The 26046-nt window shown below is 47.1% G+C and overlaps 1 protein-coding gene across 10 annotated transcripts in view; it reads right to left on the reverse strand.

Moving 5' to 3' along the window:
- The window catches only part of TMEM39B (transmembrane protein 39B), a 253297-nt gene that overhangs the window by 107228 nt on the left and 120023 nt on the right, over positions 1-26046 (reverse strand). For all 10 annotated transcript variants that reach the window (XM_085648446.1, XM_085648451.1, XM_085648449.1 and 7 more), the window contains 2 exons: positions 10177-10350; positions 7632-7851 (listed from right to left, as the gene is read on the reverse strand). In XM_085648446.1, the coding sequence (XP_085504572.1) occupies positions 7632-7851; positions 10177-10304 (348 nt within the window). In that variant the 5' untranslated portion in view covers positions 10305-10350. The remainder of the gene's footprint in view (positions 1-7631; positions 7852-10176; positions 10351-26046) is intronic.

A 26046-nucleotide genomic window follows, 5' to 3' on the forward strand; every position in this document is an offset into this window, starting at 1 on the left:
CAGATAGCATGCAAACCGAGGATGTAAAACTGTACAAACAAACATTCTTTGCTTGTGGTATAGCATATTCATTGTAGCATTTGTATAGTGCTTACTACCCCCATTTGGGGTGCCCAATGGCCTATGCAGACAGACAGCACATCAAGATATGATAAATTATGTACACCAACGCCTACCCAGCAACAAACACTTAAAATGGAAACTTGTACAAAGCCCTTGCTGTTCTGATTTTTCCTTGATCTTAGAAAGAGGGTGTTTGTAAGAGGATTGGGCTGATCTGTTTCTACCTTGATCATTCGAGGCCAGTTCAGGGGCATCTGTGTTCAGACAGCGAGATCAACATTTGTGTTGCTACTAGTCTTTGTGAACAAGATCATAAAGATTCTCCAATGGATCATCTTGAGAATAACTGGTCTTTAAGAGCTTAAAATACCAGGTGTTACTAGAGTACCCAACTTAATGGCATGGAACTCAAGAAGTACAAAAAGCTGAGCTGGCTCCATTCAAACGTTGAACATGCAGGGCATCAGCATTGAAAGGCTAACTCCATCTTGCTGGATTTGTGGCATGGTAGGAAAAGGCACATACTAGATGTGTGTGGGATAGCAGGAGCAAATAATTTGTTGGGATGTTATGACGGTAGGAGCTGGCACCCAAAAGGGATGCTATGACGGTAGGAGCAGGTAAGTACAAGGGAGGTATGGGGCAGCAGGTACTTCTCAGTGATGTGCGAGATACCAGGAGCAATTTCCAAGTAATGAGGATCCGAGACCAGGTATCTACAAAGGATGTGTGGGAAGGAAGCCCACATATCTACAAGATGATTGTGAGTGAATTGTGGCTACCAACAATGGATCTGTGAGACGTGGATGGGAAGAATTACTAAAGATGTAAGGGATGGGAAGAGCTGGTGTCAACCACTGATATGCACTGAATAGGAGAGGATGCGGCCTAACTGCCAGAGCTGCGACTTTGGAGCTGGGGAACCAGGTTCAAATCTTGGTGTTGGCTCAACAGCCTGTGATTCTGTGCAAATCACTTAATCTACCCATACCTATCAAAAAACAAATAGTTTCTTACCTGTCGGTGTAGTTTTGCAGCTTGAAGATCTTTCTGGATTCACTATGCTGTGCATTATTCCGCGATCTTGTGGTTGGGTCCGGATTCGTAGTCTTTTCTTTGTTTTTTTTTTTTTGTAGCCCAGGTGGGCGTCGACGTCCACCATTTGGTGCACCTCCCGTGACGTCGTCGTGCTTCCTGCGGAAGTCCCACCTTTGGGGCGCCATCTTCGGGTTCTTTTTTCCTTTCCTTCTTTTTTTTTTTTTTTTTTTAACCCTAGGCGATTGATTAATCCTTCTTGTCCCTTTATCTGTATGTTTTCATTTCTTTGATCTTTTCCATTTTACCCCCTCTTCCTCCAGCCTCATCTTCCTGGCGGAGGTGGGTGGGTTCGCTAGTGAATCCAGAAAGATCTTCAAGCTGCAAAACTACACCGACAGGTAAGAAACTATTCGTTTTGCAGCGTGAATCTTTCTGGATTCACTATGCTGTGCATAGACTTTGTAGCGGTTTTCCTAATTCTGTGGCGGCTGGGTGGTAGATGAGCGTTGGTCGTTGAAAATGTGCTGAAGCACCTTCTGTCCAACCTGTGCTTCCTTGTTCATCTGAATGTCCACGCAGTAGTGTTTCGTGAACGTGTGCACAGATGCCCAAGTTGCCCCGAGGCATATGTCCTGGATGGGCGTGTTCGCCAGGAAGGCCACGGTGGCCCCTTTCTTCCTTGTGGAGTGAGCCTGCGGCCCCTCCGCTAGCTCCTGTCCAGCCTGTTTGTGGCAGAATTGAATAGTGAGGGCAATCCACCTTGCGATGGTGCCCTTAGTCACTGGCCTACCCATGAAGCTAGTAGCAAAGGACACAAACAGCTGTTTCGACTTCCTGAGTTCCTTGGTTCTCTCAATGTAGTGCATCACCGCTCTTCTGGCATCGAGGGTGTGCAGTGCCTTTTCTGCGTTTGTAGTCGGGTTTTGGAAGAAACTTGGTATCTGGATACTCTGATTCATGTGGAACGCCGACACTACCTTGGGCATGAAGTGTGGGTCCGTTCTCAGGACTATTCTATCTTTGTGGATCTGAATGTAGGGTTCCTGCAGCGTTAGTGCTTGAAGCTCGCTCACCCTGCGTAGTGAGGTTATGGCCACCAGAAAGGCTGTTTTCATAGTCAACATCTGCAGTGTGGCCTTGTGAATGGGTTCAAACGGTGCCTTCATGAGCTCCGTCAGGACCACATTCAGATTCCATGCCGGCGGCGGCAACCTTTTCGGGGGGGCCATCCTTTTGGCTCCTTCCATGAATCTCCTCACCACCTGCGAGCTGAAGAAACTTCCACCTTTTTCACCTCTGGTGTAGGCCACGATGGCCGCTAGGTGTACCCTTAGAGAGCTCGATCAGAGGTTACTCTTTAGAAGGTGTGTGAGGTACCTCAGTACTGTTGAGTCTCTTGTCATTCTGTTTTGCAGGCCCTTTTTCCGGCACCACACAGTGAACCTCTTCCATTTTGCGCTGTAGCATTTTCGTGTAGTTGGTTTCCTCGCCTCCCGTAGCACTCGCATCGTGCTCGGCGGCAATCTTAGGTGTGCGAACTCTAGGTCTTCAGGAGCCATGCCACCAGGTTGAGGGTCTCTGGCTCTGGGTGCAGGACCTCTCCGTTTTGCATTGAGAGCAGGTCCTTCCTCCTCTCGAACCTGTATGGGTCGCCTTGTGCCATTTCTTGAATTTGTGAGAACCATGTCTGCCTCGCCCACTGCGGAGCCACCAGGATCAGAGTCATGTTGCTGGTTCTGCACTTGTCGAGCACTCTGTGCAACAGGGGTATCGGTGGAAAGGCGTAGGCAAATGTCCTCGACCAGCTTATCCATAGGGCATTTCCCTTGGATTGCTGATCTGGTTGCCTGGACGCGAAGCTTTGGCATTTTGCATTGTGGCGTGTTGCAAATAGGTCTATTGTGGGAGTCCCCCATCTCCGGAAGAGTTTCTCCATTTCCTGGCCATTGAGCTCCCACTCGTGTGATGCTGAGGTCTGCCTGCTTAGCCAGTCTGCCTCCACATTGTCCTTCCCCGGTAGGTGAATTGCCAGTAGATCTATCCTGAGAGGTATGGCCCATCTCCAAATCTCCTGAGCTAGGGATGAGAGCGGGAACGACTGTGTCCCCCCTTGTTTGTTGATGTAGAACATCGCCGTGGTGTTGTCTGTTTGGACCAACACCCTCTTGTTGAACAGGTGTCTCTGGAATGCCTTCAGGGCTAGCAGGATTGTTTTCAACTCGAGGTAGTTGATATGGCGGACCGCATCTGCTGGGGCCCATAGACCCCTCACTCTGAGGTTGTCCATGTGCGCTCCCCATCCCTTCTGCGATGCGTCCGTGGTAATGGTCACTGTTGGGATTGGTGGTGTCAGGCTTCTCCCTGTTGTTATGTTGTCTCTGTTCCACCAAGTTATCTCCTCCTGCACTGCGTGCGTAACAACCACTAGATCCTCCCAACTTCCGTTTGCTTGTGACCATTGTTGTTGTAGCCATTCCTGGAATGGTCTCATGTGCAGGCGTACATTCGGCACTAGCTGGATACAGGACGCCATCATCCCCATCATCTTGCTCACAGCCCTCACTGTCAGAGCTCGCCCCTTCTGGTAGAGCTTCGCCTCCTTCAGTAGAGCCTCTGTCCTCCTGTCGCTGGGCACTACTGTACTGTTGCGGGAGTTGATCTTTGCCCCCAGGAAAATCTTCACCTGCTCCGGTTCCATCGATGATTTTCCCCAGTGGATCGAGAATCCCAGATTCGTGAGGGTGTCTGTTACGCGTTTTGCGTGCCTCTCGCACTTTCCGCGTGAGTTTGCCTTGACCAGCCAGTCGTCCAAGTAGGGGTAGACATGTATTCCCTGCCTTCGTAGGTGCGCCGCTACCGCCGACAGGCATTTTGTAAAGACCCTTGGTGCCGATTTTAATCCGAAGGCCAGGGTCGTGAACTGGTAGTGTTCTTGTTCGATGTTGAATCTTAGAAGGCCCTTGTGCCTTCTGTTTATTGGGATGTGAAGGTAGGCATCCTTGAGGTCCACGGTGACCATGAAGTCCCCTTCTCTTATCTGTGGCAGAACCTCCTGCAGTGAAGTCATTTTGAACCTTTGCGTTCTGATGAACTTGTTTAGGTAACGGAGGTCTAGTATGGGTCTGAGGTCTCCGTCTACCTTCGGAACCACGAAGTAGTTTGAGTAGACCCCTTTGTTGCGTTCTCTGAACGGCACTGTCTCTATGGCTCCCTTTTGCAGGAGTTTCTGCGTTTCTTCTCTGAGTATTGCCAGTTCTTGGGCCGATCTCAGTCTTCCCTTTGGGTTCCTGTTTGGAGGTCTTTTCTCCAAATCTACGCAGTATCCGTACTGCACAACGTTCCGTATCCACTTGTCTGTGGTTATACGCCGCCACTCCTGAAGGTAGAACCTCAGTCTTCCGCCTACTGGTGTCGTATGCTCGTAGGCTCTTGAATCTTCTCTTCCCCCTGATGACACTTTTTTGCGCCTCACCCTTGGGGTCCTGACGAGGGTAGGCGTCCTCTTGCGTGCTGAGTCACTTCGTCGAGGGCTGTTCGCCCCCTCTCCTCCTTTGGCCACGTCCGTTCCCTCTCCCGCGAAAGGACTGGCCCCGAGGTTGATATTGCCAGTTTTGCTTCTGCTGACCTTGTCCGTGACCTTCACCCTGCTGACTTTGTTGGAACGCCTGGTGCGAAGTCCCCTGCTGGCTTCCTCCCCTACCGTAGGGTCTCCTCGAGGGATTTCCTCGCCTCATTCCCCTCAGCTGTAGGGCCCCCATGGACCTCGCCGTCTCGTTTTCTTTTTTCAGCTGGGTGAGCTTGTCGTCCACTGTTGCTCCGAACAGTGTCTCTCCGTTGAAGGGGGTGCCAAGGATGTTGTTCTGCACTTCCGGTTTGAATCCCGAGATTCTTAGCCATGCATGCCTCCTCTCTGTGACCCCTATGGCCATGAGTCTTGCTGAAGTCTCTGCCCCATCCAACGCCGTCTTTATACAGGAGTTGGCGATGTTCTTGCCTTCGTCTATCAGGTGAGAGGCTCTCTGGCGGTATTCTTCGGGGAGGTGCTTTACTAGCTCCCCCATCTCATCCCAGTGCTGGTATTGGTGTCTATTGAGGAGTGCATTTGAATTCGCCATGCGCCAGTGCATTGCGGCGTTCCTCTCGACCTTTCTTCCTGTGAGGTCAATCCTCCTGCTCTCCTTATCCGGAGGTGGGCCCGAAGTTGCTGGTACGTTGGCCCTTCTCCTGGCCGTGGAGGCTATGATGGAGTCCGCGGTCACGCTACCCTTGATGTAAGGGGGGTCCAGGGAGGAGTGCTTATATTTCTTCTCTGTCCTGGGCGTGATCGACCGGCAGGTCGCAGGTTCCTTGAAGGCTTCTCTCCCCTGATTCATCACGCTTTGTAGCATGGGGAGGAACTGGCTCCTTGTCTGGATGGGGAGCAGTGTCTCGACGAGAAAATCGGCTTTCGGTTTCTCCTCGTCGAGTTTGACGCCGAAGGCCATTGCTGCGCTCCTGACCACCATATTGTAGACCCCGATGTCGTCGGGTGGCGAAGGCCTCGAAGGGTACGTGTCCACGGGCTCCTCCGGGTTTTCGGTGTCGAGATCGTGCCATTCGACGTCGTTGCTGGTAGATGCCGCCGATTCGTAGAACGACCGTTGGTCTTCTTCCTCGGCTTCTCCCTCATAATAGGGCTCTTCTTCCTCTTCGAGATCCCTTGTCAGCCCTTCGGCGTCGAACTCGTCTTCGACCTCACCGACGTCCGCCGATGAAACCGTTGGAATCTTGAATTCCTTCATCCTGGCGTCGAACTCCTTCTTCCTTTGAAGGATGTTCTCCATTTCGGCCTCGAGCCGCCTCTTCTTTTTCTCCATCTCGGAGATGCTTTCGGCGTCGACCGCGGGTCTTTTCGATGAAACTTGCGTCGACGTCGAACGTTCTTTCTGCGTCGATCGGCCCGTTTCATGGGATGCTTTCGACGACCCTTGCCTTTCGGCGTCTTTCGGCACCAGGGAGTCCTTTTCTAAGGATCCGCTCGGCCTCTTGTCCGTGGTTCCCCCTTTGGACGTCGAAGTTTTCGGCGCCGGGGCTCCCTTCGTGGACTTTGACTCAGATTTTCTCGAGTCACCCTCGTGTTGTCGAGGTACTTTCTGTTTTGCGCTCGACGATTCTCTTACCTCGTCTTCTTTTTTCTTGTCGGTCTCTACGACCGTGAAGTTTTCGGCTGTCTCGGCGACGTTGTCCTCGTCGTCCGTGGAGAGGCCCAGATCGTAGAGCGTCGGGGGCTTCCCCTTGCCATCCATGTTGGCGTTGGCTCTTCTCTGCCGCTCTCTCACCCTGAGTGTCTTCGGCGCGAAGGCAGAGCAGGCGTTGCAGTCGATACTCTGGTGATCGACCGGTAGGCAGAGGTTGCAGACCGGATGCTGGTCTTTCTGCGCGAACTTGTGGTGGCAGTTTGGGCAGAACTTGAATGGCGTCTTGTCCATTGCGCTCAGGGTCTCTGAGCGTGCATTCTCCAAGGCCGTCGAAGAAAAGGGGCGCTGGTCCTCCTTTCTTCGCGCTCCTGATGAAATCTCTTCCTTTCCTGATATCTTCTAGTGATTCTATCGACGAAACTCGCTTTTCTTCCTTCTTCCTTAGAGTGTAATTCTGGAGCTTCCCGATGACGATCCAGACCCAACGGCGGAAAAAAGAATCTGAAGATGGCGCCCCAAAGGTGGGACTTCCGCAGGAAGCACGACGACGTCACGGGAGGTGCACCAAATGGTGGACGTCGACGCCCACCTGGGCTACAAAAAAAAAAAAAAAAAAAAAAAAACAAAGAAAAGACTACGAATCCGGACCCAACCACAAGATCGCGGAATAATGCACAGCATAGTGAATCCAGAAAGATTCACGCTGCAAAATTAATGTTTTCTTGTGTAACGTAACTGGTGCTCATGTAAAGCGCTCCAATACCATCGGGTTGAGTTTGCGCTATATAAAACTGCAAACATAAATGCCTACCAGAGATGTTTGAGGGCAGGTATAGATATAAAAACTGTGTAGGACGGCAGAAGCAGGTAATCATCTGGAATGTGAGTAATGGTAGAAGCAGGTTCTATTCAAAGATATGATGGCAGTAACAAATACTGATCAACAAGGGAATTGTTGGATGGCAGACCCGTCATGGCTGTGTGGTAGGCGTGAGCCTACTAGCGATATGTGAGATGGCTGGTTTAAGAACCAATCACAGTTGCGTGGAATGACCATGTCAGAGATGTGTGAAGTGGCAGGAGCTTGCATCTCCTGGAAACGTGTGCTGGATGATAATGTGGATAAAAGCAAGACAAGCCTACCATGGCTGGTGTAGGTACTTACAAAAGTTTTGATGGATGGTTGGTACAGGCATCCCAAAGGGTTGCTTGCAGTAGTGTGTGGATGTACTAAACAAGCATGCAAGCTCTCTGGAGAAGGTACCCAATAGCAATGTTTGCAAGGTGAGATATATCCTAGCAATATGGGTGATGGTGAGTCTGGGATGCATAGGTGCTCAGTTTGGTACCTACCAGGGACGTGTGAGATGGAGGGTGTGAAGGTGGGTACCACCACACTGTCTTGTAGATATTAATGTAATGGACAAAAAGAGCAATAAGATGGCAGAAAAAGAGCTGTAGTTCAAACAGGAGGCTTCTCTCCAGGGGCAGCTCGGGGATCTTACAGTGTCGCAGCGGCAGCACCGTCTGAGCAGCCAGAGGGGGACTGGAAAGGCCTGTACCGGATCCACTCCTACAACAAAGAAACACAAAGCAGTTTAAGGGCTTAGATGGCAGGCTTTCACTCAAGCTCAATTTATTTATTTAGAGGTTTTATAAAGCACGCAGCTACCCCTTTGGAGTTTCCCGGCGCTCAACAAATAAACAAAATGAAAAAAAGACCTGCTCCATGTATGCATCAACACCACATATCAGGCAGTCCCCCAATCAAAGATTTGGGTGGGGTCCACTGAGACAGTACTGCTCTCATGGCTCAGGGTAGTGGTTTTGTGCAGCAGAACGAGAGCCAAATACCCAGGTGTGAGAAACTGGTTTAGTAGTTGTGAAGGATTGGAGTCCTTCACAACTAAGAGGTCCACAATTGACTCTTAACCGGGAACTAAGTGCAACAGTATAGCCCAGGATGCTAAACTTACATTGAGCCCCATGGGATGGGGTCTCCAGGGCTGAAAGTTGCCTCGAGGATTGGGGGGGTTCATGCATGCCTGTGTTCCCGGGAATGCAATAAATAATGTTGCATCAATAGTCAGGTCCTCGCCCACCCCAGGGAAATTAAAGAAGAATTAAGGAGCCCTACACGCTCAGTTGCCTATTCTGCTTTGTTCTACCCGGCAAATATTTAAACCTGCACATCTCGGACTCCATTGGGCCAAAACTCTTTATCCAGGGCTCGTTATGCTCCTGGTGGCCAGGCCTAGCGACCAGGGGCATTTTCCTGCCCTCTTATAGGACACATTTTGATAGGGGTCTGAATTTCTGGGCTCTTTGTAGAAGGCCTGTCCTCTGTCTGGCTCCTGGTGCTCCTGTCTTGCTGGTGTAGGCATCTTGTGCAGCCTCTCCATAACCAGTCAGCTATAAACACTCCTTGCTGCCCTCCCTAAACCCCAGAGCCTCATGTCTTAGTGAAGGGCACCCAAATTTTCCTCAGGGGGTATGAAAAGGGTCAATGCCATTGGCCCTGGAAAGACTCATCCTAGTCCTGGGGGTCACATGGGGTCAAAATCCAGAGTCTAGCCTTTCAGGGTATCAGTGGGATTCTCCTTCTAGCCGGAAATCCTTTGGCGCTGGGCAATCCCAGGTACAGGGTCTTCCCAACTGCCAATCCCTTGTGCAGGAGTTTGAAGTTGCGCTAGACCGTTTTTGGAGGCTAGGTACCCCTGGCCAAACCTAGCATGCCAAATCATACCTCCACCCCAGTCTCAACCCTCCAGCACAGCATTCTGGGACAATCTAAGATGGCAACTTCATATCTTCTCTGGTAAGAGCTCCTCAGCTTCACCCCTAGCCGACATAGCTGCCTGATCCCTTCACACCAAAGTTTTAAAGATAAGCCCCCTACTATGTTGGCTTCAGAATTCTGAGCTCCCTCCTTTGTTTCAATGGGCCTGGGATGCACCAGCCCAAGTGCAGTATGACAAGCTAATAATCGGATGCAGTTTTCCTGCCCACCCCTTCCTTTTCAAGGAATGCGGTCAATCATTGTTGATTGCCCTTTTCTGCGGGGATTCCTTTGATCCAGGTGGATGCTGGGAAGCAGAGTAATTAACTTGGTCCAGTAAGAGGGACAAACGCTTGGAATCAGATTAGTAGCCGAGTCATAGAAATAAGACAAATGAGGATGCCCCATAAGATGTGGATGTAGTATGTTGGGGGGCCCCCTAATTCAGGCTTGGTGTGCATGTTTTACTCCAGTCTGATACCTCTCTGTAGCCTGTAGGACTAAGAGGAGCAAAACTGTACTTTAGGGTACATTTTGCCTCTATGGATAATACAGTGAAAACACCACCATATACCATAAAAAGCAGTTATGGTAACAGACATTTTACATAGTGCCGACACCTGTGAGTACCCCCTTTTGGGAATGAAAATTCTGATAATTGTTAAGAGTGAAAAAAGACAGTATATAGTCAACGTCTGGATAGTAACAGACTGAGTGAGAGCAAGTAAGAGGCAACAAGAGAAAGATCTTGACAGAAGAAAAAAAGATTGAAGATTGTGAAAGAAACAAGAACTGATGGAAAGGAACAAAGGAGAGAGTATGATGACTGGAGTGACCGGTGATGTAATAGCTGTTAAGTTATGGAGAAGCGCAATACTAGAACTCAAGAACACAAAAATTAAAACAAGGAGGAATCATACATGGGTGGCTTTAATTTCAGTCAACCTACTGGTCATGGAGACTTGCTACAAAGAGCACGTGCCAAAGAAGTTTGCAGCAGAGTTTGATAAACTCACAATTAATTGCTGGGGGTTTCTGACCCATCAGATAGGAAAACCCCACACTCCTACTTAGAGAAAGGAAGGTAGAATGGGGGTATGAAAGAGGATAGTGTCTCACCTGGTACGAGACCGGACTCCGGTGACAGAGGACGTTGTAGAGTGACCAGAGCCGCCTGCAGCTCCAGCTTCACAGAGAGGATTGCGGCAATAAGATGTCCTGTTAGGCCCCCTGCGTCCACCTGCCATAACCAAGTAGGGTACAGGTGCCGGCCAGTTATGCCGTAATTGTCACCTAGAGAGATAGTGAGGAGCTAATGAAAGAGTGTTCAGCACATTAAGCACAGAGAGAACACATGAACACAGAGAAAAGTCCCAATAGGCAGTTCCAGTCCATAGTGCTTCTGTAACTTAAACAAGCATTTTCAATGCAATAGGTCTCGCATTTACGCCAGTTTATGCTATTGACATTGTAAATTACAATGCCTATTATTTTTGTTTTGTTTTTTAAAACATAAATAAGAGGCATATGATCGATTTAAAGGGTTCAACAATGCTTGTTCTGGCGGAATCATTTGGGATGGCATCTCTGCAAACGATCATACCTTTCACAGCCAAAGGAAATTTGGCAACGTTGGATTTTGCACAATGCGTACTTTCAAAAGTCAATCTTTCATGGCATTTGCAGCAGAGGACATGTACTTCCAGTTTGAAGCGCTGCTACTCGGTTTTTGAACATCACCAAGGGTCTTCACAAAGGTACCAGTAGTAGCTGTTCTAAGAGGAATTTTGTTGTGTGCTTCCTTGTTTACTAAGGGGCAGGATTGTGTGGAGATGACAACCAGCATACTATAGGAGTTGGGGTTCATCCTGGATCTGCAAAAATGTCAACTGATACCAGCTCTTTTCGATATTCAGATGGGATACGTGTGCCAGGGCCATTGGAATTATGCGGCTGTAGAGGCCCAAATTATGCTGCAGGATTGAGTAAATTATCCCACAAGAAAAGGCAAATAATGCTGTGTAATGAAGCACATTTTGTAATAGTAGTACTTCATTCTTTTGTCATTTTTACATTTTAACACTGTTTGAGGATTGATTACACCTCATTTTAACACCCACATACAGCAATAAGCAACAGACAGGCAACCAGTGAACCTTTTGAAAGGGCCTTGCTCTGGGTGGCAATCTTATTTACTACAGTTTTATTAACTATTGAACCGTTTCAGCTAGAAACATTTTTTAGGGTAAAATCTGTAGCTTATGCAGCGGATTATGGATTAGGTGGCAAATCTTTAATTAGGCAAAGCATGCTGCAGCCGCACAACCAAATAATTCCAGTGGACCTGAGGTATACCTTCCTTGGACCGCGATCTTGACTTTAATCCAAATGTATGACTCGGTTACCCTAGACCCAAGTGTATACACGGATGTAGTTTAGGGTGCAAGCGATGAAGTCGACATCAACAGCTGTAGTTCCCTTGTCACAATACCACCCCAAAATAACAGTGAATCATCTCTTGGATCACTGGGCCCCAAACCACCTCAATTACGCACAGTTGATTCCAGTTACACCACAGATATCACAAGATCGGAGTTGATGGTTGGTGAAGGACAACGTAATACGGCGAGTTTTTCAATATCCATGCTCAGTTTTGATAACAATAAATGTCAGCATTTGGGGGTGGGGTGCAACTCTGGAGGATGAGGAAGTTAAGGGTTCTTGATCCAAAGTGGAGAAAACTTGGTAGTACAATTGGAGGTAACTGTTGGTGAAGTGGAAAGCACTACAGTTCCATTAACACTTGAAGGGCAAATATATAGTGGTCAGAACAGACAATCAGTCCCTATGCATTTCCTCGCAGCCCTGTTTACACTCAAATCCAGACTTATATTGTAACTCAACTTACACTTCCTCTTACAAGGAGGAAGATTTAGGCTTTGGAATGAAAAGACAATGCTTTTATGGCTGTGGGCCAGGAAGGGTTCCATATACTTTAAAACAAGCATTGGAATAGCTAATAGGTCTTACCTTTGGGACCTTATCATTTTTAGCCATGCAGCACATTATTCTGGGTGCTTAACATTTACATTTGCACTTGTGACGTGATTGTGGTTAGAGGTCAGGGTAAGGAAGAGGGATACAAGGATGGGAGATGGCAAGCAGCAAGAATGGGAAAGAATGCTCATGGTTCACTGTTTGAAGAGAAGGAGGTTACAAAGTGATTGCAGGAAGCGGAGATTGTGTACGAGACTGCATAAAGAGCACGTAGAGGGTCCGAATAGCACAAATTGGTATGCAGAGATGAGAGAGTTTGGATTGCGGATTTGGTTCCTATTCCATTGCAGCTGTAGTGAAGGTGTTTAGTTCTGTATGTGCGTACTCGTACTGCAAAATCCAGGTACAATGTTTAGCGAGTATGAAATCAGCACACTTCAGTATGCAAAATACACAGACTGAAGCTACAGACTTTTAGCTTAGGCGGTAAAGTGATGCAAGCATAAAGCAGGCCCTTGAGGAGTAAGGGGGCCGCAACACCGCAGGGGACTCCCTTTCAGCCCGAAGCCCTTGAATATTTGAGATACGGGTGACTCAGGGGCCTTCATGACATCCTGCCGGTGGTGTGGAGGGGGGGTGGGGGGGGGGGGGGGGGGCGGGGGCTTATTTTCGTAAAACTTTATTGGGGCTGTCAAATTATGTTTTTCTTATTATTTGTTTTTAGGACAAGACATGAAAGCTCCTCATGTGGTTTTCAAGATAAACGAGGCGGAAACGATTTAGTTCTTTACACCCAGTCACAAGGGCCTGTGACATAACTGCGTCCATATGGGCAGTTCCTGCATTGCTGCCTGACTTTGCATTGCTCTTTCACAGGGATATCATCACTATAAGTGTTCTCTGACGCAACTGTTCCCACAAACAAGCAGCACTGCATTCAGTTAACTCTTGCTTTTTAACTGGGAGTAAATGGAAACTGACTGTTACACTGATTAATGCTTCATAATAAAAATAAAAAAAACAAATATTAATCGGAGCGCTCGTTGTTTGCGCTTTTGTTGCGCTTTTTTTGAGGTACATATACGATTGTTAAGTGGGGAGTCCTGGATAATGCTTGCACTTTTTTGTCACATTTAAACTACAGTTTAACTAATAAGCTGGTTTCGCTGGATGCATGTACGGGCCACTCAGAGTGAATTAATAACCATAACCAAAATTTGGTAAAGTGGGTTTGAGAATTCAGATCAACAATATACCAAGTAAGCCAAGTCTGGATCTAGAAACGGATAAAACACAAGCCCCCCCTCAGAAGCTGAGTAGATGACACATTCCGTGAGTTTGAAAGATAAATTGCGGGCAAGCGCCGGAGCATCAACACTGACTACTGTGAATAAATATAGAGGAGAGACTATCTTTTTTCTTTTAGAAATGCAGGTGATGGGCAGGAAATGAAGAGGCGCAAGTTCGGCAAGCACTTGCAGAATTACTCGGCTCTCAGTATAAAATGACAGGTCTATAGGCGTTATCCTACACTTAAATAGCGCTCATTAGATCGACCTGGTAAAGATAAAGGGCGAGGCCAGTACTGCAGGTACACAACGGGTCAGTGCAAGGTTCCCTAAGTAATTCTTTAGAAATATATGCACGCGAATGTCGCCTTGGTAGACTACTACAGGAACAAGCACAGCACGAAAGTGAAAGCGACCGCGAGACAGGCAAATGTAAACAAGCGCGGCCACGCTAATTAGAAACAGATGGCCCCTGCACACAGCTGCCCGATCACGCAAGGTAGATGCCACCACACGCACGAGTGTTAGAAAAGTGCACACCGATTCCAAAAGGTCATCTCCTACAGCAGCGCATGCACGCTGCGCTAGGCTCAACCTAAAAAGAATCACTCCCGTGAAGCAATAAAAATATTGTGTGCGCCAGGTTCAGCTCCTGTAGTAACAAGCATTGGCATGGCCAATAGGACTCGCTTTTGGTACTTATAAGTATTTAGTTATGCAGCACAATATCCTTAGTGCAACAACACCAACTGTTGCATTGATAAACACTTATAAGGTCCCAAAGGCGAGATCTCTTGGCTATGTCAATGTTTGTTTGTTTGTTGAAAATTTACTAACATTTCCACTGGGGCTCTTCATAAAAGTTGCAGCTTTTCACGAATATTCAAAAGCTTAATTATGTGTAAATGTTTAACACAAGTGCGCTTGTCCCAACACTTGCTTTCCCACAGGAAAAATGTTTTCCAACCGTTTCTAGAATAGGAATGGGCCATGATCATATCTGTGAATATCAACAAGCAGTGGCCATGAAATGGGGCAGTTGCCGTGGGCCTTTTCACCAGAGAGATAAGCGGCAGCATTGAGGAATCCTGTGCAAGTGACACGTGCTGCTCAAATTACAGTTTGCAAATGCTGCCTGAGATATCCTGCCAGATCTGTGCTGGTTTTCAGGCGCTATGCCATGCATCTTCCTATTTAAACATTCTCTAACCTCATCCTTGGGGGGGGATATGGAGGGGCTATGGGGCACCCAGCTCTGGAAGCAGATGAAAAGATGCAAAAAAGCATTGGCAAAGCCAATAGGTTGCGCATTAGGGCGAGCTATTGTCTTTGGCAGTCGGGTGGGGGTGAGTAACGGAAGGCTCAGGAGGGAGAAACAAGATGAGTGCGCGTAGGGAGAGAAGAAACCGGTGGGGGAACGTAAAAAAATAAAACACAATGACGTAGCCGGCATTGATCTAGTCATAACATTTTTAAACACAGAAACAGTACCTGAATCACAATGCGAGCAGCGGAGGCTAGTTAATTAAGTTTTATTAATCTGTGCTTGGTGCATGCGCCGGTGACAAAAAAGGAAGTGACGCATGGCAAGCAACTGCCTAACTAGAAGGCAGAAAATAAGAGTGACAATGCTGCAAACAAACGGCAGGTTCCAAGTCAGCCCACTATAACATACAAGAATCTTGCAAGCGAGAGGGCATGCACTAGCGCATTCTATCAAAGGCGAACAAGTCGAGCTGCATGTAAACTGGTGCGCGTGTAAAGCGCTCCAATGCCTTCGGGTCGAGTTCGCTCTATATAAATGTGCACGTGTGCACTCTGTAAAAGAGATTAAAACAAGGCGGAAGAACCAGCAGCGTGATGGCGGGCCGAGCTTACCGATTGAGCAGGAGCGGCGTCCGGTGGTGAAACATTGTCCACGGGAGGTGAGGAGCTGCAACGAGGAGCATTTGGCAGGCCAATAGGCAGGTGACGCACTGAAGAGGCTTGTCAGAGAGGGGCGGCTTTGCGAGTGCACGAGCGGCCGCTGCAGAAGCAGAAATAATCCATAGCAGGCCCAGCGGTGTGTGAGTAGCGACGCACGGGGAGAGCGCACGAAGCACACTACACTCAGGGAGCGGCACCTGTCTTTGTCACCGCGGAGGCGGTGAGAGAGGAGAGCGGAGAGAGCATGTGGCAGCAATCATAGGAGAAGACAGTCAGCGCGACCATAAAGCACTGCAGGGTGCGCACAGGAACAAATGAAAGAAGCATTGACCGCGCGCGAAAGTGAAAGCAGAGCGGCGGGGGAGAGGAGGGGCGGAGGAGCGTTGAGGAAGCAATCAAGTGAGAGGAAAGACAGATAAAGCTGGCGGTTGCGCGCGTGAACGCAAGCGCTAGGCCAGCCAAAGCAGCTTGTGGTAGCACTTTTTAAAGCCCCTACTAAATGTCTCTCCGAGCAGGGCATGCGCTGGCTCAGGCGAGACCTAAAAAGCAGGGCCAGACTGGGAACCAAAACTGGCCCTGGCAAAGAGCTCGTCTGACCCCCCTGGAAGGCGCCGCGCTGTTTGCCAAGGACGGTTTTGTTACAGGGGCAGATTTTGCAGCTATGCTGCAAAAACGGCCCTTTAACAGAAATGGCCCCCAGGGGCCCAAAACCGGCCCCCACCCTGCGGCCCACCAGGGGAAATGTCCAGTGCCCGCTACAGCCAGTTCGGCCCTGGTAAAAAGTATCCCTGTACTCTTACATCTAAACTTCATTTCAGCTCTGCCTCACTACCAAGATGCCAATATAAGGTGGGTGGAAATGGATCGCCCAGCCCTCAGAAGCCTGACACCGGCTCTCCCTAATATCGGGGTTACAGAATACCAAGGCTGTCTAATCTTGATTCCACTTGAGTCCTCATTCATCCACCGCCACACACTCTTGCACATCTCACTATCCCAGCTTCTTTTTCATCCCAGCTTTCTCTCCTTGTCAGTTTTCCTTCATTTCTCTTGCTCCTAGTCTCCTGCTTTAGTGTTTTTCTCTCTTGTTCTGGGTCAAAGCCTGATGATTAAAAATAAGTCTTTGTACCCAAAAAGAGTGCTGGTGGGCCCCACCTACAACCACCGACTCATACTAAGCACCGATTGCTTCCCTCCAAGCAGAAAGACGTTTTAAAATGTGCCTGAAATATGCCATCTGAATGAGTCAGATTGCCCCACCGGAACATAAACTTAAGAATTCCCAAGGGGGTTTCTTGAACCCACATCTTCAGGAGGGGCTACTTGAAGATTCCTCAGTGGGACCCTGACGAAGCAGCCGGAACTAGTCGCTTCCATAAACTCAAACCTTCGTGTTGTGCCCACCTACCTGACTTGGGTCTTGGTCTGCTTGTGAGATTCCTGTGGAATTTGAATTCAGTCTGTTTTTTAGTGCACAGAGCCCCCTGTCTACAGCATATGTTTTGCGCTGGAGCAGTTGTCAGCTCTTAGGGTGTCCTTCTCAGTTGGAGCATCTCGAGGTCAGTGTGCAGTTCTGGTAGATTACCAAGGTGTCTGGAAGCTGCAGTGCTGTGTCCTGAGAAGCCCACTGCACCTTTGCCTCCTAGCTTCTCTTCCAAGAGCTGGAGGTACAAAGAATCAAAAGTTTCATCTTGCATCACATCTTGGTTTCAGGACTCTCTGTGAACCTGGAGATAACTGCAAAGTGCTGTCCTTCAAGGAATTAGTTGTTGCATGAGGTACTGAGACAGACAAATCAAAGAATTCGACAGACTGCATTTCTCTCAGCGAGGAATAAATGACACAAGTACCGTCCCAAGTGCTGATAAGGCGACTTCCGCATCTTTCCAAACGTGCAGGAGGCCGCTGCGTGTGATGTAAGTTTATCGCTGTGTTACTCAGGTCCAAATATCCAAACAGACCATGTTCTACTAAGGACACAGGCGCACAAACTGCGAGGGGCCCACGCCCCCCGGAGGGCAGAGCAATCCGAGGTCACAATCACTGCCAAGGATCCTGCAGGGACCAGGGCGAACGAGGGGTAAAAACCCAGAGAGAGGGAGAGGTCAACCCGTGAGCAGCCCAAAGCGAGGGTTGGTCCTGAGCGCGCCCCCAGAAGCTGTCTGGCTGCGGGTCTTGGGCGTACAATGGCGGCAGGTGCCACTGATCATGGATGCAGACTTGGAAGCTCGTAAAAAAAGGTTTGTCTGCCCTCCCGGTTGTGCCGCCTCACTTGGGCCGTTTAACGAGTCTGCACACACCCTCCACCCTTCTACAAGGAACGTCTTCACTTGCACCCACCACTCTTCTTGTTCGTCGTTGTCTTTTTTATAGTGCTTTTGTTTGGTGCCGAAGCACCGCGCTCAAGGGCACCACAGCTGGAGAGAGAATACAAGCATTTACAATGCTATAGGTGTCGCAATTGTGAGTTTTTAACCTCTGGTATTGTAAAAAAGAAAGAGTGCAGTGTCCCTGAAGCGGATGCCACACTCCGTATTAAAGCAAAAATAAATAAACATAGCTCGGTGTCCCTGAAGCGGACGCTGCGCTCAACACGAGCATTCAACAACAACAAAAAACGCAGCCGCCATTGTCAATAAACTAAATAGTGCTCACCCACTAGATAAAGCATGCAATGTTAGGAGCCAAGTAAGAGGTCTGGTCCTTATGGCCTGCAACGAATGGAGACAGGGCGGTGCCTAGAAGCCTCATAATGAATTGGAAGCCAGCGTTTACCAAGGACAATGACACCTGCCAATGAAAAATATGGGAGATGAGTAAGCGAGGCTTCCTAAAGCATACTCTACTACAGCATGCCTCGCAGAGCAAGCAGTGCATGCGCGCTGCCGCTAGGCTCGACCTAAAAAGGGAAAATTATATAGCAGGTACTCCATACAACGCAAACACTTTCATTAAAATTAACATGAATAGTGACAAGTGTTGCTTTGCAAAATGTAGTTGCAGACAGTAACTGGGCGGGATAGCTCTGCTCATTCGCTATGGGAGCAAAAGACACACAATTGATGGACGGAATGCAGAACAAATCAAAACATTCACCCCCATATCAAGAGATCTGGGTTAAATCCATCATTCTTTTGCTCACCATGCCACCCCAGTTTAGACCTGGCCATATGCAAATCAGTCTTGACCCTGTGCCATATGCAAATCAGTCTTGATCCTGTGCCTCATGGGAACAGTCCAGCCCGAACTGCCAAGCCAGGTCTGCCTGTATTTTAGTACATTGTGCTGTGAAGGGAGTAGATGCTCACTGTTTGGACTGGGACAAGGAGGACTTATAAGGAGGCAATTTCAGTTCCAAGTGGCAATGGATTGATTGTACTGTTGCAGGTGAATCCAGCAATTACATGAGACCATCTCTGCCTTGTCAAGGGTTGCAGCATGCAGATAATGTGGACACCATAAAGACTGAAAGTTTGCTTGTAACTCTTATGCCACAGCACACAAACTGCTGCCTCATACACCAGCAAAACAAAGAGGGAACAAAAAGTACCTCACTGAAGCAGCACAATTATGACCCCGAAATTATAAATCACTAAACCAAAGAACAGATCCCTATAAATACTCAAGTCAAAGTAAGATTTACAAAAGGTGCCAGTAAAACTTATTTCCAGTAAGTTTGAGATACAGTGGGGCGATTTGTGTGTTCGGACAGATGAAGAAACATTTTCCAGTTTCACAAAATGCCCTCTAAGTCAGCCACGCAGTTTTCAGTTACCAAATAAAATACAGAGATTTATTTTACCCAGTTAACTATTAAAAACAAAAAAGGAGGTCTATTTCTCAACTATAACCAGGGCCACTGGAATTATGCGGCAGGGGAGGGCCAAATTATGTGTCAGGGTTGCACACATTATGCAGCAAGAAAGGGCAAATTTTGCAGCACATTGTCATATTATTACCTCATTTTTTTCATTTTTAAGCTTTACACACCTTAGTTGTACCTCATTATTACGAGTTTAACACCAAATATAGCAATAAGCTACAGAAAGGTGGTAGTCAACCTTTGCAAAGGGCCTTCCACTGCACAGCAACACATGTCTGCATTTTTCCAACTTTTGAACCGTTGGAGCTAGAAACAAAATTGTATTTGCTAAAATCTGCAAATTATGTGGCAGATGAATTATATGTGGAAAATGCGTCAATTATGCAAAAAATGATGCAGCTGCATAATTTTAGTGGCCCGACTATAGCTTTGCCAACAAGAAGGGGAATGGACTTGTAGTGCTTTCAATATCAATCTGAACTATGTTCCAAGTTCTTGTCACAAAACGTGACCAGTGTTGGTGATGCCTCTCTTATGGTGCAACCGTTCATGTTTACAGAATCACACAGATGAAAATGTTACCACAAGCGTCAGCCAATTAAAACAAAAGTCTGCTGTAACCTTCATCCCATTTTCCATGCGTCTGCGAGTTTTTACAGAAAGTCTAGTATGTACATAGATGGGTAAGCCGATAATATAGTCAATGCAATCAGGGCTGCTCCTATTCTATTGCCTGTGAAATGGGGTTACAACAGAGTAGATGAGCCACAAGTTACATATGCATTACTTGGGGAGAAAACTACGTTGGAGTAACGGAATATGCAACAAACCCGACAATTAACCATGTTTACCAAACAAACGGGAATAAAAAAAAAAAAAGAAACAAAGGAATTGTTTTATGGGAACATGGAATATTAGGTTAGTTTTCTGCTCCTAACCTTCACGAATACACTTGGTACTGCAGACCACTCGCACAGGAGATAAGAAATGCAGTCGGGTTGAGTCTAGGAAAAATCCTTAAAAGGAAACATCACACGAGCATTGCACATCAGAGTTTTATCAGAATATAATAGCATCTGGAAACTGGTAGCTTTAATTCGCAATAACTGCGTGGCTGTTATTTGTTTTGCATATAAACACTATTCATCTCCATCTAGGTCAACATCTCTCAACTGGTCCAGAGAACTGGTGCTCATTCTTTCCGCATGGTTTTCATGGAGTCCACGACGCCAGATACAGAGGGCAATAAAGATTGTTGTGAAATGGTAACCCATTACGACTGGTGTATCATCTGTTCACTTGAAAATGACTGTGTGATTAATGACTGGTGGAGGGAGCAGGGCTATTAAGGATGGGCAAGTTGGGTTAATGTTGAGACGGAATTCCGGTCTAAAGTTTCTTCTTTACAGTACTTAAATTCAAAATAGACAATAACAAGGATTAACAAGAGGGGGAGCAGGCGGTGAGCCCGCACACCACAGCGAGCCATGTGGTTTCAATTATCGCACCCGTTTCTGGGCACGATAATTGAAACCACATGGCAGCGGTGCGCGTAATAGACACCAATAGGCCATGGGCGGAGCAATGCGCCCGCCTTTGGGCAATTGCGTGCTGTCTTTTATAAAAAGACGCACGCAAAGGCCAATAGCGTGGGCCAAAAGGAAAAGCACACGAACGAGCGTGTGCGATTCCTAGGTCCGTTTTGAAACCCCCTACAAGAGGTCTCTCGCTGCATGAGCAATGCTGCGCACTGCAACGCTAGGCGCAAGACCTTAAAAGGAGTGTTAAACAAATTTCCCTAGAAAACAGGGCACATTTGAATTATCTCAGTTGGAGCAGGATGCAGCTGGCCGACTTACTCTACCCCGGGTCACCTGCTGGAAGAGGCTGTCATTTCTTAAGTGTACGACTAAGCATGCGAAAATCTTTTTTATGGACAAGTTTACAAAGTAAGTAAAACACCTAAATGAATAGTCCTTTCAATGGTGCACACTTTAATGAAACACTCAAGGAGAGACCTTCCTCCTCAAAATCCCAACGTCTCCTCTCCTGCTCCCTTCTTGGAGGTCTTTTTTAAATCGTATTGGTGAGAATCTGGAAGTTTAACAAGAAACAATTAACTAAATGTCAAGTTATATGTGGCTGTTATACAAAAACAAAAAAATCGCCAAGTCACAGCAAACAAAAACAAGAAATAGGGCTCAAACTATAAATAACTGTTACTCAAAAAGATGTCAGGTTTGCACTCTATTGCAATATTTCATGTAATGCATTCAAAAACAGGCAAGTCTGACTAGCACCAAAAAGCACAAAACAAACGCTTATCACAAAACGACAGGGCTATTATCGCTTAGTAAAATTCATTAAACTCTACACTGACCCACTTCCAAATCCTTTAATGTCTTGCATTTGAACCATCAGACTTTACAAAACAAAGTACATAATTGTCCATACTAAATCTTACTTGAGGGAAGGACTGATTCTCTAAGTTGAGCATCTCCCCACAATCTAACTCCACGAAGGATGGGTCAATTTTGTGATAAATAATATCTTTTTTTAGGTCTCGGCTAGCATAGGCTGCGCACATGCGCAGTCTCGCTGGCGAGATTTTATGTTTTTGGGTAGCTTTCATTAGCGGGGTTTAAGCCCCGCCCCTCTTTTCCATTGGCTGGCGTCACCGTTTATACAGCCATTGGAAAAGAGCTTCCAGTGACGTACACTTTTCTCTTTTCGAGCCGTCCCAGTTGGACTGGCTCGTCTGACTTCCTGCTGGCGTAAAAGGTTTCTTATCTTCTTTATGGGGCGAAACAGATGGCCCCATAAAGAAGATAATAAACCTTTTACGCCAGCAGGGCAGTCCGTTCAAGTGGGACGGCTCTAAAAGAGAAAAGTCTCCGTCGAGGACAGGCACGCACAGCAAACTCCATCCTGGGCGTCCTCGTCGACTTTCACCCCGGTCATTTGGAAATTGCAGTGCAGTGAGGCGCGAAAGCCCAGGGCTTCACTTTTTCCTTTTTGCGCATTTGGTTCTCACTCACTGATTCTGCAAAAGTCATATCTCTGTAACGTTTCCTTTCCAAACTAAAATAAGGAATGAGATGTAAAGGTGCCTTCCCGAATGATGGAGTCCTCCCCCCCCTCTACCCTCCCCGCTCAGTGTTAAAGTTAGTAAATAAATGATCGCGGTGTCCTGCAAGAGAAACTTGAATTTCTCTGGCGTGGTGTGTTGCGGCTTGAGCTTCACAATCAAACCCCCCACGTCTCCCTCGACCACAGCACAAGCCTGGCAGGCCCTTCAAAGGCTCCGGAGCGGGCACCAGCCCATGGGGGTCCTACGCCATGTGCTGAAACAGCTGCTCCGAGTCGGCTGGGTAGACGCAAGCCCAAACAAAGGGAGGAAAGAGGGTGAAAACAACACACACACACACGGCCCCCTCCCAGGCCGAGCTGCTGTTCACCCCTGTCCAGGGGCGCTTCAACACCCTTCATTGGAAACTCAAAGTAGCCCCCCAAACAAAACAAGCAGCAAAAAACATACAGCCCGAAAATTCAAAGCGAATATCACACGCCCCGGCAGGCCGTAATGCCCTGCTAAAGCCTGACCCGGGAATAATTATCAAGGGGCCGTTAAGCCTGGTTTGTAGGGATGGGGACGTCTCTCACCCTTTTTTTTAATTAAACAAAGTAACTTTCCCAGCGGATTAAGGGAAAGGATAAAGGTGTGATAACATTTTAGGAAATTGTTACCCTACCTGAAAAAAGACTTTTCTTCCCGGACAGTGGGGGAAACATCAAGGGGCTGTCTTCTGTAAACACCCCCTTGCGGGGGAAGTGGCCTTTCCAGCTGGCTGGCTCTTTCAAGTAGTGCATGGTTCTCAAAATGCAGCATGCCCACCCCCGACGTTGTAAGAAGAGTTCCCTCGGAGGACGAGGTGACCCCTCCGACCAACAACAGAGGCGAGCATTTGCTGGTTTGTTTCTTGTATTAGTTAGATTACCACAGTCCTTATCGAGCGTTTGATTGATTAGTAATGCCTGCCAGTCAGAGTCAATCGAAGGCAACGGTAAGGCTAAATATGCGCGGAGACAATCTAAGGCTGGGCGGCCAAAACGGGGCACTTTGTATTTAAGGTCACCGGATAACTTCATGTTCCCCACTCTTACATTGTTTTAAGATGCCGATTTGTTTCTGCTGAAATTAATCTAGTCTGAACTCCCCGAATTTGAGGATGTGGCCTAACGGCCAGAGTTGGGGAACAAGGATCGAGCATCGGCGTTGGCTCAACATCCCGTGATTCTGGGCAAATCACTTCATCTCCCTACCAACAAGCATTAAAAATGCAATAGGTCTCGCCTTTGATTAAGTTAAAGCCATTTGCTTTGCTATAGAACACCATTAGCAAAGCAAATGGCTTTAACTTAATCAAAAGCGAGACCTATTGCATTTTCAATGCTTGTTTTTTTAAAATCGGGCTTTATTTATCAAATGACACATATAGAGCAGGGCTCTGTAACCCAGAGGCCTCTGCACAATCAATATACAACATCATGACTGACTTTTTTAGGAAGAAAAAATGGAGCTACGATGTAGAAAAGCGATACAGATGAAAAATACCTTTTTTAGAGAACAAAAAAAAAAAAACCAATGTCTCAAACACCCCCCTCCCCCCACCGTCGCACTAACAACCTCCTAGTCACAATTGGAACTCAGCACTGCCCAACACCACCTGCACCCACTCCCTCATTAATACAATTCCCATACCTTTGGCACCAACAGGGCAAAATCAATCTGAACGGGGAAGTGCAACCATCTTAAATATGGCCGACCGGCCATAGATAGACAGCGGCATGCGCGACCATATCTTCAAATCCTCCCGAACACGCACCCAGACCGGAGCCAGGTTCCTCTTCCAAGCCACTGCAGAAGAATCAGATAGGAATTCCTCAAGGTACTTAAGTCCATCGGTAACTACCCGGACCGACTCGGCCCAAGCACCCACACCCGACATATTACCGAGAAGCCATAGCGTGGATTTGCTTGGATTCAGATAAAGGCCAGATGATTCCCCAAAGATCTGCTGTGAGAAGTTGGCCTGGCATATGCTGGTCACTAGTTATAGTGGCCAACTTGCACCAGTCCAATTCGACTCATATGGTAGATAGGTTTAAGACAACCTTTTAAAGAAAGCTATCGTAGTGGTAGCTGTGGAGAGCAGCCTTCAGGCTAAGTCTCAGAGCATTGTAAAGCAGCTTGTTTTACCTTATAATCTCTTGAATTACCAAATGAAAGGACACCACACAGGTATATATATCAAATACATATGTATTTATTTCTAGACCCACGCTACTAATCTCTTTATGAGATTAGAAGCCAGGAACACATTCGAATATCAACGTTTCACAATAAGTTAAGCACATATATGGCTGGGGCCCTAGGGGCGTACCAGACTATATACTAAAAAAGAGGTTTAGGAAAGTCGACTTGCAGAATGACCAGGCCTAGGACCTGTAGAATCGCTGGGGCTTCACTAATGCAGTAAAAGAAGGTAAGTAACAGACCCACGGGAGTCGCATGCAGTGTGAGAACACAGCCACGGGTTTCCTATGGATTACAATTAGGGCTCCCGGTTTTATGGTATTTATTTTTCGGCCATTTCCGTCTGTATTTATCCATATTTATTTTTGGGCCAGTTTATCTGTATTTATCCACATTTATTTTTGCCACAAGCAAAAGACGCTACAGCTAGTATTTTTCCGCATTTATTTAAATCAACAATGCACACATGCGCTCGGTTGTTATTGGTCAACACAATGCATTAATCTGAAAACTTTGCCATTGTAGTACACAATACCTTTCAAGACCAACATCTTGCTCCAAAGACCATCTCCTCCAGCCACTCTTCTAGTCTGCTATCCCATATTGAAAATACCTTGGATCTCATTTGACCTTTCTAGAACCTCACAGTAATCCACAATGCTCTATCACCAAAAGGACAGAGTCACAACCAATCATTTCTGCTCGATTTCTTTCAAAATTGCCACTAGCGCTGCTTTTTAGTGCCCAAGGTCACCCAATAAATATCTTGAACACCTATATGTGCAACATAACCTGGACACTACCACATAAAGCCAGAACCATGGGGTGGGGGAGGGAGGGCAGGAGCCCGAGGCTGCAGAGGGACAGAGAGAGGCATAATTTTCTGCATCTGCGGTTGAGCAGCCAATGAGGGTCATCGGACGCAGATGTGTTTGGGGCCAAGCTTCTATTTCCGACTACTAAAAATTACAAATGTTCCACTTGAAACACCAAGTTGCTGCGCTCCTCAGAGCTTTCCTGTGTAGTGAGGCTTATGCAGGCAATAACAGAATGTTTTGAATGCATGCTGCAGTGCACATAATCAACTGTTTAATTCATGTTTAATTACTAGCATGGGGGGGGTAGTTTGTCACAAGTCTGAGGGCTGGTGAGCAAATCGTGAATACAGAAAATACATAAAGGACAGAAGGACATTAGGAGCATTGTCACGAAAGGATTTATTAACACTCCGCTTTTTACTGGTACTCGGAGGCCATCACAGGACAGATGGCAATCGCCTTTATGCTGAAGGGTGGGAGGCGCAGAGTTTAGGTATAGAGAAACCTCGGGCATGCAGCAAGTCTTACCTTTACGAGAGCATGGTGCTCAGTGACCAGCATGTGCTGGTAGAGAGTGCCTTCAAGGGATTTTTTTTAAAAAGACGGAGTTGTATAACTTGGCTATAGGATAAACCTATACCTATAGGTGAAATTTATCTCAAAATATATAGATCATGAAATTGTATATTATGCATCAGTCATATATGTATATACAAATCATTTCTATCAGATTCAAACAGTTGAATGATCAAAAAGGAGAAAACAAAAAGGCGTGTGAGAGACAAAATTAGTTTATATCAACAAATGGTAATTAGGGTA

The sequence above is a fragment of the Triturus cristatus genome, chromosome 3_2 (genome assembly GCF_964204655.1).
Source record: "Triturus cristatus chromosome 3_2, aTriCri1.1, whole genome shotgun sequence".
NCBI lineage: Eukaryota > Metazoa > Chordata > Amphibia > Caudata > Salamandridae > Triturus > Triturus cristatus.